This window comes from Schistocerca gregaria, chromosome 4 (assembly GCF_023897955.1).
Source record: "Schistocerca gregaria isolate iqSchGreg1 chromosome 4, iqSchGreg1.2, whole genome shotgun sequence".
In the NCBI taxonomy this organism is placed as follows: Eukaryota; Metazoa; Arthropoda; class Insecta; order Orthoptera; family Acrididae; genus Schistocerca; species Schistocerca gregaria.
In genome coordinates this window covers 102,518,038-102,537,422 of record NC_064923.1, presented here as the reverse complement: position 1 = coordinate 102,537,422, position 19,385 = coordinate 102,518,038, and the positions used below count along the sequence as shown (strand labels likewise).

The following is a 19,385-nucleotide window of genomic DNA, read 5'->3' as shown; positions in this document are numbered from 1 at the left end:
CAAAAGTGATAAATATAAACAGATAGCTATTAGGACCTCAAACGTGACGGGAAAAGAGCATATTAATCAGGATTTGAAACACCTTTGTTTCGTACTTAACACAGAGAACGAACGTCAAGTTGTAGTAACGCCTGTAGACTACAAATGACACGCTGGCAGGGATTGTTGCGTCAGCCGCAACAAAATTATGGCGGACTCTTTCCGCTCCACTATTCCCCCACTGTTCCGCCTCCTCCAACATCAGTGTGAGGTTCATTTTGAAAACGGGACTAAGATCTCATCGCTGCAGGGCGTTGTAGTCGAAAAGAAGCAGTCTCGTTTTGTGTGGAGTCGCTGACCAGACTCTCAGAGAACCCGAATCCATTCAAAATGCATTTTGTCAAAGAATGGAGATAATTTTTAACGAATCATCATTCTGAAAAGAGGTCATGTTAAAAACAACTAGTAACATATTATTGAGACATGTTACCTGTATGTTCATTTTGGAAAACTGTGCTAATGCAGTGACAGCGACATTGAAAACGATTATCTTTTCCAGTTCCTGGCCATTGCCGCCGGCGCTGCCGGTGAGGAATATATGGAGGGTGATGAATATATGGAATACGAACTAAGAGCGACTTGTTCGTATCCTAGTCAAGTTGTCTGCAGTAATGACTGTTCACAGGTAAGTCATACTTTTGTGGTTACAACACAATCAATATTTTTATTTAACAATGACTAATAACGGGCCAATCTCAGTTTATGAGAAAGTTATTTGCATTTAGAAGTATCCATAAACTTTAGTTCTGTAACTACAGATAAGCGTATGATCTGATGTAAGTGGAGCGCGATTTATTAACTCTGGGAAGATACGATCAGTTACCAGATATGTTTTCTTACAGACTAACTGATGGTTATTATCTGGCGCTATGTGAAAAACACATAATCTAGGGGAAGACATTTCGGAAGTCATCTCATATAAGAGTCATTATTTGAGGTTACTGGTTTGCAAACTGACCGTGTAAAAGTCCAGTGATCTTGCACGGTGCTGTGGTGTACTGATTTTGCATTTTGTCGCATCTGCAACGATGGTTCTAGTCTGACGAGTTACTTTGTCAGCACTTGACAGTCAGATACTAGACAGGCGGCCAACCTCCCTTCACATGAGATCACACCTCCTTGACTACAATCAGAATAAGGTAACAGCTACGAATCCTCATCTCAGTACCGAGTTGGTTATTAGAGGAAGGAGAAAACAACTTGGTGTTGAAAACTACTTACGTTAGCATGGGCTGCACAAAAACATGAATCAGATGTTGAAATGGTCGGTCCTCGCTGCTCTTTCCCCAATGGATGCACTTCAAATAGGATTAATTTCGGTGTTATTCAATCATTCCTTCCACTCTATATGATTATAATATGTGTGGAGATTTGCAGTTTGTATTTCCATACCCATTTATAAGGTATGGACAGTACCGATCCTGTAATCGATTTGGGTTCAAACGTTTATTGAAACTAGCGTTTCCACACTGATCAGCCAAAGAAACTCTTACACCTGCCTAATATCGTGTAGGGGCCCCGTGAGCACGCAGAAGTGCAGCAACACGACGAGGCACCGACTCGACTAATGTCTGAAGTAGTGGTGGAGGGAACAGACACCGTGAATCCTGCAGGCCTGTCCGTAAATCCGTAAAGAGTACACTGCGGTGGAGTTCTCTTCTGAACAGCACGTTGAAATGCATCCCTGGTATGCTCAACAATGTCGGTGTTGGGTAGTTTGGCTCCAGGAACATTCTTGTGTTTAAACACTTTCGCTGGCCACCACTCTGTAGCAATTTTGGACTTGGGAAATTCCAGCAGGACATTACGACCCCCCCCCCCCCCCGCCCCAAGTCCGTCGGAATCCGCAATAGACCTAGATACGATTCTGACAGGTGACAAGTAAGTAAGCATCCTGTCTGATCACCTGCATCTATTTATAAGTATCAGGAGACCATACACTCCAACTTGTCATGCCCCGGCCGGGGTGGCCGAGCGTCTCTAGGCGCTACAGCTCGGAACCGCGCGACCGCTACGGTCTCAGGTTCGAATCCTGCCTCGGGCATGTGTGTGTGTGATGTCCTTAGGTTAGTTAGGTTTAAGTAGTTCTAAGTTCTAGGGGACTGATGAGTACTATGGGACTTTGCATGTCAGCAGGGGATTACTTCTGAGGTCAAGGCCATTTTTTCGTCATGCCCCACACCATTACAGAGCCTCAACCAGCTTGAACAGAGTCCATGTGTTCATGAGGTTGTCTCCATACATTTACACGTCCATCCCCTCGATACAATTTGAAACGAGACTCATCTGACCAAGCAGTATGTTTCGAGTCATCAACAGTCCAATGTTGGTGTTGACGGCCCAGGCGAGGCGTAAAGTTTTGTGTCGTCGAGCCTTCGGATCCGAAAGCCCATATCGATGACGTCTCGTTGAATGGTTCGCACGTTGACACTTACTGATGATTGAAAATTGAAATATGCAGCAAATTACGGAGAGGTTGCACTTGTGTCGCGTTGAACGACTCTCTCCAGCCGTCATCGGTCCCGTTCTCGCAGGATTTTTTCCGGTCTCAGCGATGTCGGAGATTTGATGTTTTACCGGATTCCTGATGTTCACGGTACACACGTGGAATTTTCGTACGGGAAAATCCTGCCATTTAGCGCGGATCGATTACTGTTGCTCAGATACTTAAGATTTATGTGAGTTTTAGAGTGGTGTTGTAATCGGTGCCGGGGCGATGGGACACAGCATCTCTGAGGTAGCGATGAAATGAGGTTATTGTCTTATGTAGGCGTTCCCGTCCGCAGCGCCGTATACTGCCCGTTTTATTATCTCCGTATTTGAATACGCGTGCCTATACCAGTTTCTTCGGCGCTTCAGTGTAAATGACTTAGCCGTCTTACAGAGCTGGACGGTTTTGGCCGCGAATGTTTGGCTGTCAGCGACACAGTTCCGGCGGTCTGGGAACGAGCAGACAGTTTTATAAGCCCCTCTAAGGTCCCACAGCAGACAGCGTTTTTCTTTCTCTATTTTCTGATATTGACGTGTTCCTGTATAGGCGCAAACCCGTACGCATTGACAGCAAGCAGTATAACTGCCTACTTACGAAAACCAATTATCGATCGAAATTCTTTGGAATACTACTGGCATCGTGTGCTCCAGACCACTATAATTCCGTGGGTAAGCAACAACACTGACAGTGACACCGCCGAGATGTAATCCCCAGACCTGAAATAAGTCCGAAACTACGTCCATGCATTCAAAATGGGTAATAATCGAGCTTGTGCATTAAAAATGTACAAATATCCAAATGGAACGGTTGTTAAAAGATTGTGCTTTAAGTGCTAATATTTTAACTATGTAGGCTTTGAATGCATTTTATCCACCTCCTTCTCTTTTCTTTCTTTGTCCATCACCTCCTCCCTCCCTCTCCGTCCATCTGAATAGAGACAGGGACAGAAAGAGTTGAGACAGAGAGATGAGCGAAGAGGAGATGAACAAAGGAGGAAACTACAGTGAAAGGGAAGAGGAGGAGGAGGAGGAGGAGGAGGAGGAGGTGGAGGAGGAGGAGCAGGAGGAGGAGGCACATATGGACAGAGAGATAAAGGGGCGGGGGATGCAGTAAGTGTGGAATCTCTGAGCACTAGTCTGCTCCTTCCCCACACGCTGGACGTAACTCACTGCTTAACTTCTCGACGCCACAGCACCAGCGATTGCTGCGTACTAGGTCCCCAAGAAATCCTCGGCTTTCGACATCCATGTGATTTCCATACTCAAAAGGCGCATTAAGATGAGCTTGCAGGTCGAAAGCTGAGTGGGATAGTCGCGAGTGTATCAGTAGTTCTGTTGGTAGTCAATAGAAAAATGCAGTCGACACTGCTTTAACTGACCAGCTGAGTAGCTGGCGTTGCCCGAGTATGTATATTCCCACCTTCTATTAGTCCCGTCCCTTTCTCTTTGTTGGTGGAGGAAGTGCACATAGAAAGGAGTGTGGAGGGTATGTACAGAGGGGTAAAGGAGGAAATCGACACTCTGTCCAACTCCTCTTACACCTTTCTCAGTATATCTCCTCCCCTTCTAATTCCCTTTCCAACACCCCGTTTTGTCTATATTCTCCAACCCCCCCCCCTCTCTCTCTCTCTCTCTCTCTCTCTCTCTCTCTCTCTCCCTCTCTCTCTCTCTCTCATATATCCCCTTTCCTTCCTCTGCCATTTCCTCCTCCCCCTGTGTCTGTCCATCACTATCTCTTACTCTCCTTGCCCCTGTCCACCTCCTCCTCTTTCCTTTCTCTGTTCATTTCTTCCTCTCTATTTCTCCATCTCTTACTCCACCCATCTCAGTTTATCTCCTCCTCCACCTGTCTTTAACCATCTGCGCCTTCTTCCTTATTCTGTCTGTCTTCAAATCACCCCACACTCTGCCCATCTCATCCTCTTAGGTTTCTCTGTCCATAACCCCCTCTCCATTTCCACTTCACCTCCTTCTCCCCCTCTCTGTCCGTCTCCTCCTTCCCCCACAGCCTTTCATCTCCTCCTTTTTTCTTTCTCTGTCTATCTGCTTTACCCTCTCTTTCTGTTCATCTCCTCCTCACCCTCTCTCTGCCTCTCTCTTGCTCCCCCTGTCCATAACCATTCCCCCCTCTTTCCTCTCTATCTGTATTCTACTTTCCCCTCACTCTACCCGTTTTCCCCTCTCCTTTGTCTGTCCATCTCCTACTCACTCCTCCCTGTTCCCATCTCCTCCTTCCTGATTCGTAACAGGCAGTTCTTTGAGCGAATTTCGGAAAGTCTTAGGACGAATTGGGACAAAGTTGCAGTAATCGTCTACAAGTTCTGTAGAATGCAACTGATGCTGTGTGCCGATTTCAAACAGATTGTGACGTCAGTACAACATCGAAATGAACTAGAAACGGGAGTGTTTCGATCGCCTTAAAAAGACTCCGTTTCCACAATCGCATACGTCAGCTTTTAACAAATGAAACATCCATGTAATACAAATCTTTCTTTTTCCCTCTCGTATGGGCTTCAGAGGCCTACTTAATAATTATATTATTTGAGAAGCTGGTGTTGGCTATTCATTTCCTTCCAGTATCCCTTCACAATTTCACTGTGCTGATTTTTCGTCTTCTTAGTCTAGTTTAAACATGCCACTTCCTGTTTTGGAATCCTTTCGTAGGTAACACTTGCATTGTAAAAATGACAATGCTTTCTTTTCTTCTTCTTTTATGTTTACTTCTGTAAACGATTCCGCAAATTAGTCCACTAAAAGTTTACATCACTAAAAAAAATATAGAAAAATGATGTTCTTTTTTAAAGCTTTTATTTGTGTGACAGTCATAAGTCAATTCACCTGTCTAGGTCTTATGAATGGCATGAATTGACCCTTCACAATGACAATTAGAGCAATAACAACACTTAATCTGTAACACTTACCTATTTAAAAACACATAAATAGACCTCTGCAAATTCTTGGTGGAATCTGGGTGAAGTCGACGGTCTCTTGGCGAGCGGTTCTTGCATGAACAAACATTCGTGGATGTGGCAATAATGTGGACTAATGAACGCAGGAAGACTGTGACACAGCGTACGCAGTAACAGTTGTCTATAACAGGCTGTTGGTAGGGTAACGAACTCAAATGTTGCCAGTGTTTGTATTATAACCTAAGAATTTGTCACGTAAGGTCACAGTTCTCTTTGTTGCATCGCATAATTCGGGTCGTAAGAGTTGCCATTGTGAAAATCCCGCAACTGTACAAAAGTAAGCTTTTAGTTGTGAGAATTAAAGAAATATAGCCTGGATGTTTTGGAAGAGTTTCTCACAGAAATTTTAAATGGAAAAATATTCATTAACAAGGCTACCCGAATGTATAATATTCACGAAGGAACCCTGGAAAACAAAACCTGAACGATCGTCTTATGTTTTACCATGACGACAATGGGTCTAACACTAAATCTGAAATGATAGTTATACACACATTGTTGTTCTTTAATTGTCCTGAACATTTATCACTAATTGAAAAGTAAAGTCACTGTACTGTCATAAACAATGCACAGCTATCACATAGCTGCGTCGGTGAACACCCCAGCGGCCTTTTTTGAATAATTTTACGATCTGTTAGAGCAAAAGATAGTAAAGATTCATTCCCAATGCTCCAAAAGAAAAACCAATAAACTGGAACCAAAACACAAACATGTTTGAAACAAATGAAATTAAAGTCGCTTCACTTCGCCTCATTTAACAGTATCTTTCTTTCATCTTTCTTAGTTATTGTTCAAGATAGGCCTCCATATATTACATTTGTGATAAGCATTAGTCTGTATAAATTTCATTTTGTATCGTTCCTTGTCTTGCCACGCACTGTTTTGTGTATGTGCCAAATATTATTTAGACCTTATATAATTTATTAGTGACATTATTTGTGTGTTCATTGCTTATATCACAGCCTAAGAGCTGAAAATATAACACCTGTTCTACTGACTGTCCATCTAGTACTGTTTTGGAAGGCACTGGATGTTTCCCATTAAAGGCCATTACTTTTTTTTTTTTTACGTAGAAAATACTTTCCAGCTGGCAATACATGAGAATTACTATCTAAATATTTGCCCTTTATCTCTGGATAATTATTCGGTCATCGACAGAGTACCTATATTTGTAAGTCTCTATATTAACCACACACTTTGCTTCACTTCCCGTTTCCACTATCAGTACCGTCTCTATGTTGAATTAACGATCCGCCCCAGATTCACACGCCCAGCACCGACTATCTATGACCAGAGGACTCGTTTTTAACATGTGGTGATGCACTAATCTGAAAGGAAGGGGTGTGTGTGTGTGTGTGTGTGTGTGTGTGTGTGTGTGTGTGTGTGTGTGTGTGTGTGTGTGTGTGTACATCTATTATTGTAGTTCCACCTCCCCCCCCCCCCCCCCCCCCCCATTGATTCATGGACCTTGCCGTTGGTGAGGAGGCTTGCGTGCCTCAACGACACCGATGGCCGTACCGTAGGTGCAACCACAACGTAGGGGCGTCTGTAGAGATTCCAGACAAACGTGTGGTTCCTGAAGAGGGGCGCCAGCCTTTTCAGTAGTTGTAGGGGCAACAGTCTGGATGATTGACTGATCTGGCCTTGTAACAATAACCAAAACGGCCTTGCTGTGCTGGCACTGCGAACGGCTGAAAGCAAGGGGGAAACTACAGCCGTAATTTTTCCCGAGGGCATGCAGCTTTATTGTATGGTTAAATGATGATGGCGTCCTCTTGGGTAAAATATTCCGGAGGTAAAACAGTCCCTCATTCGGATCTCTGGGCGGGGACTACTCAAGAGGACGTCGGTATCAGGAGAAAGAAAAACAGGCGTTCTACGTATCGGAGCGTGGAATGTCAGATCCCTTAATCGGGCAGGTAGGTTAAAAAATTAAAAAAGGGAAATGGATAGGTTAAAGTTAGATATAGTAGGAATTAGTGAAGTTCGGTGGCAGGAGGAACAAGACTTTTGGTCAGGTGAATACAGGGTTATAAATACAAAATCAAATAGGGGTCAAGCAGGAGTTGGTATAATAATGAATAAGAAGATATGAGTGCAGGTAAGCTACTACAAACGGCCACAATAATGTGTTCACTACGCTAAGATGTACTACTGTAGTAGGCGTGGGCCTCGTGTCTAAGTTTATATACCAACTAGCTCTGCAGATGAAGAAATTGATGAAATTTATGATGAGATAAAAGAAATTATCAAATTTTCATCTCCCTTCACTATCTGAATAGTCATGGGTGACGGGAATTCGAGAGTAGGAAAAGGGACAGAAGGTAACATCATAGGTGAATATGGGTTGAGGATAAGCAATGAAAGAGGAAGGCGTCTGGTAGAATTTTGCACAGAGCATAACTTAATTATAGCTAACACTTGGTTCAAGAATCATAAAAGAAGGTTGTATACATGGAAGAATCCTGGAGATACTGGAAGTTATCAGATAGACTATATAATGGTAAGACAGAGATTTAGGAACCAGGTGTTAAATTGTAAGACATTTCCAGGGGCAGATGTGGACTCTGACAACAATCTATTGGTTATGAACTGTAGATTAAATCTGAAGAAACTGGAAAAATGTGGGAATTTAAGGAGATGGGACCTGAATAAACTGAAAGAACCAGAGGTTATACAGAGTTTCAGGGAGAGCATAAGGGAACAATTGACAGGAATGGGGGAAAGAAATACAGTAGAAGAAGAATGGGTAGCTTTGAGGAATGAAATAGTGAAAGCAGCGGAGGATCAAGTAGGTAAGAAGACGAGGGCTGCTAGAAATCCTTGGGTAACAGAAGAAATATTGAATTTAATTGATGAAAGGAGAAAATATAAAAATGCAGTAAATGAAGCAAGCAAAAAGGAAAACAAACGCCTCAAAATGAGATCGACATTAAGTACAAAATGGCTAAGCAGGGATGGCTTGAGGACGAATGTAAGGATGTAGAGGCTTATCTCACTAGGGTTAAGATAGGTCTCCTTAATTTTCCTGTTGGCAGTATCTATGGAGAAAAGAGAGCCACTTGTATGAATATCAAGAGCTCAGATGGAAACCCAGTTCTAAGCAAAGAAAGGAAAGCAGCAAGGCGGAAGGAATGTAATAGAAGTTTATACCAGGGCGATGTACTTGAGGACAATATAACGGAAATGAAAGAGAATGTAGATCAAGATGAAATGGGAGTAACGACACAAGGCCCCGGGAGTAGACAACATTCCATTGGAACTACTGACGGCCTTGGGAGAGCCAGTCCTGACAAAACTCTGAGGATACTTCGCCTGTCTCATACATCTTGCTCACCATATGCTAGACTTCAAGAAGACTTAGCAAAAAAATAAGATTACAAATGCTAGAAACGTAGGTTTGCCTTTCCTTAGACTTTATTCCAGTCAACATTTTCAAAACCTTTCTCTCTCTCTTTCAAATTCTAAAGGTGGCAGGGTTAAAATACAGGAAGTGAAAGGCTATTTACAATTTGCACAGAAACTAGATGGCAGTTACAAGAGTCGAGGGACATGAAAAGGAAGCAGTGGTTGAATAACATCGGAGAGAGATTACAACCCAGACTCACTCCCTTCCCTATCTGCATATTGAGCAAGCAGTAAAGGAAACAAAAGAAAAATTCGGAGTAGGTATTAAAATCCATGGAGAAGAAATAAAAACTTTGTCCATTCCGTTCAACTGCTCTTCAAAGTCCTTTGCTGTCTCTGACAGAATTACAATGTCATCGGCGAACGTCAGTGTCTTATACCCTCCTTTCAAGATGAACATCAACGAAAGCAAAACGAGGATAATGGAATGTAGTCGAATTAAGTCGGGTGATGCTGAGGGAATTAGATTAGCAAAACTCCTTTACTACTTTAGGTGTCTCATTTCCTATTTGGGGAGCAAAATAACTGATGGTGGTCGAAGTAGAGAGGATATAAAATGCTTTCCTTGCCATTGCCAGTCTACGTTTCTGAAGAAGAGGAATTTGTTAACATCGAGTATAGATTAAGTGTCAGGATGTCGTTTCTGAAAGTATTCGTATGGAGCGTAGCCATGTATGGAAGTGAAACATGGACGATAAATAGCTTGGACAAGAAGAGAATAGAAGCTTTCGAAATGTGGTACTACAGAAGAATGCTGAAGATTAGATGGTTAGATCACATAACTAATGAGGAGGTATTGTGCCACAAACTCCTCTTATCTCCAATTCTGTTCAACTTGATAAGAAGAAGGGACTGGTTGGTAGGACATGTTTTGAGGCATCAAGGGACCACAGATTTAGCACTGGAGGGCAGCGTGGAGGGTAAAAATTGTAGAGGGAGACCAAGAGATGAATACACTAAGCAGATTCAGAATGATGTAGGTTGCAATAAGTACTGGGAGATGAAGTTTGCACAGGATAGAGTTACATGGAGAGCTGCATCAAACCAGTGTCAGGAGTGAAGACAACAACAACAACAACAACAACAACAACAACAACAACAAAAACAACAACAACAAAAACAACAACAACATTATAGTTCCTTAGATTAGTCGTCACACGGAGGCTGATAAACAGGGCAATGGAGTTTAATTTTTAGTGCTTGTAAATTCTGACCATACTTTGCGTCTCTCTGGACTTGATGCGGCTGTTACTTTACTGTTTTTCCCGCCATATCTATCTGATCGGCTAATAGCTCCTATCATTGCTATCAGGTGTCTTTCCAAACGCCAATTAAATATGGAACAGATACAAAACATATATTGCCCTCTCGCCATTACTGGAAACAAATTATACACACTATCCTTCCTCGTAAATCAGTCTATATGTGAAAACCGTATCAAAATCCGTACAATTATAACATACAGACCAAAAAACACAGTGCGTGACTAATTTCTACTACATATTGATACAGCAGATAACCGGCTACGACCTCGTGTCCCTCATCTGTTGATCTTTATCTGTCCTATTTTTTCTGTCTTGTATTTATTACAATTTCTGTGTACTGGTACAAACTCTTATTATTTCTGTTAAATGTCTCGCATACACTCTTTTCTTCTATTATGTTTCTCACGCCCAAACCTCCAGATGTCAGATACTCAAATCGGTACAAAACGTTGTGTATCGAGAGCGCATCAACCAAAACACCTGTTAGTGCTCTATGCTGTCGCCTAACTAAATCGAACATGTGTTAATGGTAATTAAAAGGAACACCAGAATTACTAAGTACACTAAAAGCAAATGTATGTGCACTGTTTGCTACGAAATATGCTCGGTGAGTCGGTATAGAGTGAGTTCGTCGTGCTAAAGGTCCAGAGTTCGAAAGCCAACGACAGCGATTTTTTTAACAGTTTACACGTACAATTGTTATATGGGAGAACATTTTTATAACATATAAAAGGACGTTTCGGAGTTTGCAGCAATGTTCTTTTGGGAGCCTAATTCTTCGTTAGTTGGAAGTAGCTAACCTATGGCGTACATCAGTACAGGTAACACCACACCTACACTATGTGATCAAAAGCATCCGGACACTTGACCGTTGGATGGCGCCACGAGCTTGTAAATCATTTTCAGCCATGTTGGAATTCAGTATGGTGTTGGTCCATCCTTAGCCTCCGTAACAACTTCCAATCTCGGAGGTATACGTTCGATCAGGTGCTGGAAGGTTTCTTGGGCAATGGCAGCCCATTCTTCACAGAGTGCTGCACTTAGGAGAGGTATCGATGTCGGTCGGTGAGCTCTGGCACGAAGTCGGCGTTCCAAAACATCCCAAAGGTGTTCTATACGATTCGGGTCAGGACTCTGTGCAGGCCAGTCCATTAAAGGAATGTTATTGTCGTGTAACCACTTCGCCACAGGACGTGCATTGTGAACAGGTGCTCGATCGTGTTGAAAGATGCAGTCGCCATCCCCGAATTGCTGTTCAACAGTGGGAAGCAAGAAGGTCCTTCAAACATCAATGTAGGCCTTTGCTGTGATAGTGCCACGCGAAACAGCAAGGGGTTCTAGCCCCCTCCATGAAATACACGACCTCGCCGTAATACCCCCGCCTCCGATTTTCACTGTTGGTATGGCGAATGCTCGCTGAACGTCATCTGCAGCGTGTGTAGTGCCCTCACCCTGCCATCGGATCGTCAAATCATCTACCGTGATTCGTCACTCCATACAACGTTTTTCTACTGTTCAATCGTCCCATGTTTACCCTGCTTACACCAAGCGAGGCGTCGTTTGGCACTTACCGGCGTGATGGATTTCATGGTCGAGCGGCAGCTCGTAAGCCACCCAAGTTTTTTCACCTCCCGCCTAACTCTCATAGTACTTAGAGTGGATTCTGTTGCAGTTTGTAATTCCTGTGCAATGGTCTGGAGAGATGTCTATGACAGAGACCGCCGATAGTTGAAGAGGGTCGTAACGTGTAAATCAACAGACGAGGTCAGCTTGACCGATTTTGTGCCGTTCGTTTCCACTCACACATTGGAAACAGTGAACCTAGTGATGATTAGAAGTGTGGAAATCTCGCGTACAGACGTATGGTAATAGTGACACCCAATCATCCGATCAAGTTCGAAGTCCGTGAGATCCACAGAGCGCCCCATTCTGCTCTCTCACGATGTCTAATAAGTTCTGAGGTCGCTGATATGGAGTACCTGGCAGTGGGTGGCACCACAATGCAACTAATATGAAAAATGTATGTTTTTGTCGGTGTCCGGATACTTTTAATCTATACAAATGTACTCTGCGTTCGCTTCGTTAGTTGAAAGTAGCGAACCTATAGATTCCCAAAAGAACGCTACACGTGCAATTTCTGAGTTTGTAGCAATCTGTTAGAGCCGCCCTCCTTTGAATTTTCTCAATAATATCCGTCAGTCCCACCTGATACGGATCCCACACCGCAAACCAGTACTCCAGAATAGGGCGGATAAGTGTAGTGTAAGCAGTCTCTTTAGTAGATCTGTTGCACCTTCTTTGTGTTCTACCAATGAATCGCAGTCTTTGGTTTGCTCTACCCACAACATTATCTACGTGATCGTTCCAATGTAGGTTATTTGCAATTGTAATCCATAAGTATTTAGTTGAATTTACAGCCTTCAGATTAGTGTGACTTATCGCGTAATCGAAAGTTAGCTGATTTCTTTAAAGATAAGTGTAATTAATGTGAATAACTTCAATCAGGGTCAATTGCCAGTTCTCACACCATAGGGATACCTTACCTCAATCGTTTTTCAATTCGTTTTCGTCATCTGATGACTCTGCAGATGATGCTCTCATTTATCATCTTGTAAACGATCTAAGACAACTACTCAGATTGTCTCCTATGTCGTCAATATATATCAGGAATAAGAGGGGCCCTGTATAACACTTCCTTGGGAAACACCGGATATTACTTCTGTTTTACGCGATGACTTTCCGTCTCTTACTACGAACTGTGATATTTCTGACAGGAAATCATGAATCCAGTCGTACAACTGAGGCGATATTCCAAAGGCATAGAGGTTGGTTAGAAGACGTTCGTGAGGAACGGTGTCTAAAACCTTCTTGAAATCTAAAAATATGGAATCAATTTGACGTTCCCTATTGATAGCACTCATTAAAAGAAATGGCTATGGGCACTTTGGAACTTAACATCTGAGGTCATCAGTCCCCTAGAAATTAGAATTACTTGAACGTAACTAAACTAAGGACATCACACACATCCATGTCCGAGGCAGGATTCGAACCTGCGGCCATAGCGGTCGCGTGGTTCCAGACTGAAGCGCCTACTACTGCTCGGCTACAACGGCCGGCTAGCACTCATCATTTCTTGAGTATAAAAAGGTAGTTGTGTTACACAAGAACGATATTTTCTTAATCCGTGCTGTGCGTCAATAAATCGTTTTCTTCGAGGTAATTCACAGTGTTCGGACACAGTATATGTTCCAAAATCCTGCTACAAATCGACGTTAGTGATATCACCACCACCACCACCACCACCACCACCACCACCACCACCACCACCACCATCTAAAACTTATAAGGGGTCTATGCTCCAGACTGAACACTGAAAGGCATAATCAAATTCCTCTGCGATCACCTATTCAGTGCTGAACATTGATTTTGAAGTAATAGGTTTAACATCAGAAGAGGCCATTCTTAACCGAATCCAGGTACCTTCTCCTTGGTCTGCCCCGACTCCTCCCACCCTCTACTGCTGAACCCATGAGTCTCTTGGGCAACCTTGCTTCTCCCATGCGTGTAACATGACCCCACCATCTAAGCCTGTTCGCCCTGACTGCTACATCTATAGAGTTCATTCCCAGTTTTTCTTTGATTTCCTCGTTGTGGACACCCTCCTGCCATTGTTCCCATCTACTAGTACCTGCAATCATCCTAGCTACTTTCATATCCGTAACCTCAGCCTTATTGATAAGGCAACCTGAACCCACCCAGCTTTCGCTCCCATACAACAAAGTTCGTCGAAAGATTGAACGGTGCACAGATAACTTAGCCTTCGTACTGACTTCCTTCTTGCAGAAGAGAGTAGCTGAGAGCTCACTGCATTAGCTTTGCTACACCTCTCTTCCAGTTCTTTCACTATGTTGCCATCTTGTGAGAATATGCATCCTACCTGTTCTAACTTTGTTCCTCCTATTTGGCACTCAATCCGTTTATATTTCTTTCCCATCGACATTACTTTCGTTTTGGAGATGCTAATCTTCATACCATAGTCCTTACATATCTGATCTAGCTCTGAAATATTACTTTGCAAACTTTCAATCGAATCTGCCATCACTACTAAGTCATCCGCATATACAAGACTGCTTATTTTGTGTTCACATATCTTAATCTCACCTAGCCAGTCTATTGTTTTCAGCACATGATCCATAAATAATATGAACAAGATTGGAGACAGCCAGCAGTTAGAGTTGACGGTAAATTGAGTTCATGGTTCAGAGTAGTTTCAGGGTTAAGACAAGGCTGCAACCTGACTATCCATGTAAAGACCTTTAATTGCTTGCAAAAGTTTGCCTCCTATTCCATGATCACGTACAACAGACTATAACTTCCTCCTAGGAATCCGGTCATATGCCTTTTCTAGATCTATAAAGCATATATACAATTCCCTGTTCCACTCATAACCTCTAAGAGGCCTAAGCCCACACTGATTTTCATCCAACTGGTCCTCAACTAATACTCGTACTTTTTAATCAGCGTTGTGGGTAAAATCTTCTCAGGTATTGTTGAAATGAGAGATACCTATGTAGTTGTTACGATCTGTTCTGTTTCCATGTTTAAATATTGGTGTGATAACTGCTTTTGTCCAGTCTGATGGAACCTGTCCCGACTCCCAGGCCATTTCAATTATCCTGTGTAGCCATTTAAGAACTGACATTCCACTGTATTTCATAAATTCTGACTTAGATTCATCCACCCCAGTTGCTTTATTGCACTTCATTCTACTGACCATTTTCTCCACTTCCTCAAAGTGATCCTATTTCCATTATCATTCCTATCCCATTGTACCTCGAAATCAACTCTTCAAAATATTCCCTCCATTTGCCCAAGGCATTCACAGGATTCACCAGCAGTTTTCCTGATGTGTCCAAAATACTTGTCTTTCCTTCTTACCTCCCTTTTGAAGACTACTAATTACACTCCAGAAAGGTTGGAGACTATGGGTCAAGCTGCTGGAAAACCAGTTTCCAAAGTCTTCCCAAGATTTCTTCTTGGATGCTGCAATTATCTGTTTGGCTTTGTTTCTTTCTTCAACATAACTTTCTCTGTCTACCTGAGTTCTAGTATGTAGCCATTTTTGATACGCCTGCTTTTTCCTTTTACAGACTGCCTTGACTGTGTCATTCCACCAAGCTGTTTGCTTCAGCCTACTTTTACACACTACTGTTCCAAGACATTCTTTAGCTACTTCTAGTACTGTGTCCCTGTACCTTGTCCATTCCTTTTCCAATGACTGTAATTGACTACATTCAACTAACAGGTACCTTTCTGAGATCACTTATGTACTTGTGCCTGATTTCCTTATCCTGAAGTTCCTCCGCTCTAATCTGCAGTGAAATTGGGATTGTGAGGCCGAAAGTGTAGGAGGACAGGTCCATATGTAGGATGATAAAATAATGATCAGTGTCATTAAAGAATCCCCTGAATACATGGGTGTCCCTCACAGTCTTCCTGAATTCCTGATCTGTTATTATATAGTCAATAACAGATCTGGTATACCGGTGAATGTTCTTATGTTTAAAAAAGGAGTTTGTGATTACTAAGCCCATACTGGCACAAAAATCCAAGAGTTGTTACCCGTTTCTGTTGGCCTCCATATCCTCTCCAAATTTACCCACAACCTTTTCATACCTTTCTGTTTGCTTTCCAATCCTGGCATTAAAATCACCCATAAGCAGAATGTGCTTGTCCTTTACTCTAACAACTACATCACTGAGTGCCTGATAAAAACTATTTATCTTATCTTGATCTGCCCCTTCACAATGCGAATATACTGACCCAATCCTAATTTTCTCGCTAGACGCTGTCAAATCTATCCACATCAGTCGTTCATTTACATACCTTATTGCAACTACGCTGAGTTCCATTTCTTTCCTGATGTAAAGCCCTACACCCCATTGTGCTATTCCTGCTTTGACTCCTGACAGGTAGACCTTGTATTCTCCCACTTCCTCCTCTTTATCACCCCTTACCCGAATGTCATTAATAGCTAAAACGTCCAGCCCCATCTTACTTGCAGCCTCTGCCAGCTCTACCTTCTTCCCAGAATAGCCCCCATTGATATTAATAGCGCCCACCTCATCGCCATTTGTTTGCCAAGTCGTATCTTAGGAGTCCCTGCTTTGTCTGTCAGAGGTGGGACTCCGTCACCTCCAAAGGTCCGAGGCATTTTGCTCTGATTGCTGCCAGCATCATATTTAAAGTACTGGGGAAGCAGGTTGCTAGCCTTACTTGCCCCGAGTCCCATTGGGTTTTACTCCTAACGGTTGAGGGACTAACCGGTGGATTTAGTAGTCTTTGTCGTATGAGCACAAGGTGACCACGACTCAATATGCCCGAGATGCCCAGCCTTATGCCAAAGTAACTGGTATCCCGACTGTCGGGACTCATACGTTGCCCGTGGTTCATGAACTGGGACTTCACTACAGGAACCCACACCAGGAACCACGACGTTGGTGATATGGACCTGTTATTCATCGGATTATTCCTACTTCCCTTTTTGGATATTGGTGTGACTTGAGCAATTTTGCAGGCTCTCTCTACGGATCTTTCTATGAGGAAGCGCTTGTATATACGTACACCAGAAAAAGTTTTGCGTCACCTACATTCCCGGAGTTCCGGAACCACTACAGAAAATTGGAATAGAAATGAACATAATCATCATTTCCTCCCTTTTAATTGCTCATGGAAACCACACATTACAGAAATCTTGACCACCACCTCTTAAGGTCACGCTGTATGGTGGCACAATGTGCCCACACTGGAACCTCTAATACCCATTAGCCCGTCTTCTTTCATTGATGCATGCCAGTAATCGACGTGTCATACTATCCACAAATTCATCAAGGCACTGTTGGTCTAGATCGTCCCACCCCTCAACAGTGATTCGACGTAGATCCCTCAGAGTGGTTGGTGGGTCACGTCTAGCCCTTTCAGTCTATCCCAGGCATCCAACTGGATGGAGAATCAGCATTGGTCGTATTTTTTTGTTTTATTATCCGCAAGATCGATTTTCGGTCACTAGTGACCATCCTCAGTGCTGTAACATACAAGTGACCGAAAATCGATTTTGCGGATAATAAAACAAAAAAATATGACCAATGCTGATTTTCCATCCAATTATATCCTCCATTTGGCCGTGGTGCACGGAACACTCCATGGAGTCCGCAATCAATATCCCAGCGATGTTCGACAGGGTTCATGTCTGGAGAACATGCTGGCCGCTCTAGTCGAGCGACGTCGTTATCCTGAATGAAGTCATTCACAAGATGTCCACGATGGGAGCGCGAATTGTCGTCCATGAAGACGAATGCCACGCCAATATGCTGCCGATGTGGTTAAACTATCGGTCAGAGGATGACATCCGCATATTGCATAGCCATTACGGCGCCTTACATGACCACCAGCGCTGTACATGGGCCTCACGTAATGCCACCCAAAAACAGCAGGGAACCTCTACCTTGATGCACTCTCTGGACAGTGTGTGTAAAGGGTTCAGCCTGATCGGGTTGCCTCCAGACACGTCTCCGACGATTGGCATCATGTTCTCTTCACCGATGAGTGTCGCATATGGCTTCAACCAGACAATCCAGAGGGGCCCAACAACATGCCGAATTGAGCTATCTGTACCGCGCTGAATGGTGGTGTTGTTGCAAAGATGGACCTCGCCATGGACGTCGGGAGTGAAGTTGCGCATCATACAGCCTATTGCGCACGTTTTGAGTCTTAGCAACGCCAATGTTGAATAATGCTTTTTGTACTGCCGCAGGACGTCGTGTTGTCAGGGTTCCTCCGAGCCATAATCCGTAGGTAGCGGTCATCCACAGCCCTTGGGCAGCCTTAGCGAGGCATTTCATCGACAGTTCATGTCTCTCTGTGCGTCCTCCATGTCCAAACAACATCGCTTTGGTTCAGTCCGAGGCGCCTGGACACTTCCCTTGTTGAGAGCCCTTCCTGGCACAAACTAACAATGCGGGCGCGATCGAACCGCGGTATTGACCGTCTAGGCATTGTTGAACTACGGAATAATACTAGCCGTGTACCTCCTTCCTAGTGGAATGACTGGAACTGATCGGCTGTCGCATCACCTCCGTCCAATAGGCACTGATCATGCGTGGTTGTTTACATCTTTGGGCAGCTTTAGTGACATCTCGCAACAGTGAAAGGGACTGAGAGGTTGTTTGACTGTGGATATTTTATCACAATCTTCAGGAGTTCTGCGAACGGTGTTGATGCGAAACTTTTTTTGATGTATATAATTGCTAAATATGGTACTATTGTATCAGCGTAGTCTCAAAGCGACCTTACAGGTACACAATCTTGATTGGAGGCCTTGCCTTTATTAAATGATTTCAGCTGCTTTGCTACAGTGAGGATATCTACTTCTATGTTTCTCTACTTCGTCTTCTTTGGTGGAGAACAACTGCCAAGATAATATTTCTCAATTTCAGTCAAGGAGTTTCGGAAAACCGTGTTTAATAACTCTGATTTAGTGGCATTGTTATCAGTGACTTCAGCGTTGTTATCGCGCGTCTTGCCACTAGTGTGCTTTATGTATGACCAGAATCTCTTTGTCTCGGAATGTGCTAGAAAACCCAGAGTTTGAATCGTGATTCAATGCTAGATGCTTTTAATAATTTCTACAACCATACTTCGAACTTGTAAATATCGCATATTATAACTAGAGAGCGAAACAAACGAAACAGCAAAATGTTCACCGAACGTGACCAGTGCTTCGAACGGATAATTGGTTTGAGGCGTGGTGGAACACGGGACGTACTGTAGACGTTTTCCTCGCTTGCAGGTCAACTTGTGCATGAGCGTGGACGGCGGCCTGACGCCCACCGTGGTGGAGACCTGCGACGTCAACGCCGGCCAGAGGTGCAGCTTCTCGCAGAAGACGTGCGTGGCCGAGGGCTCCTCCGACTGCCACAGCTTCGTCACCAACTTCACGTGCAACGACCCGGGCGCCTACCCCGACCCCTACGACTGCACCACGTACCACGTCTGCCTGCAGGGCGACACCATAGCGGAGATGGGCCACTGCGAGGACGGCTGGGCCTACAACGCGCTCACCAACGACTGCAGGTAACTCTTAGTCCAGTGGTTCCCGTCGTTTCTTAAGACCCTTAGCGGGGGAGGGGAGGGGAGGGGAGGGCGGTCACGGGTG

At 43.7% G+C, this 19,385-nt stretch overlaps 1 protein-coding gene across 1 annotated transcript in view; it reads left to right on the top strand.

The window, feature by feature from the left end:
• LOC126267960 (uncharacterized) overlaps nt 1-19,385 on the top strand; it is a 34,495-nt gene that overhangs the window by 8,929 nt on the left and 6,181 nt on the right. The window contains exons 2-3 of the mRNA XM_049973294.1: nt 539-664; nt 19,020-19,303. Of these exons, the coding sequence (XP_049829251.1) occupies nt 539-664; nt 19,020-19,303 (410 nt within the window). The remainder of the gene's footprint in view (nt 1-538; nt 665-19,019; nt 19,304-19,385) is intronic.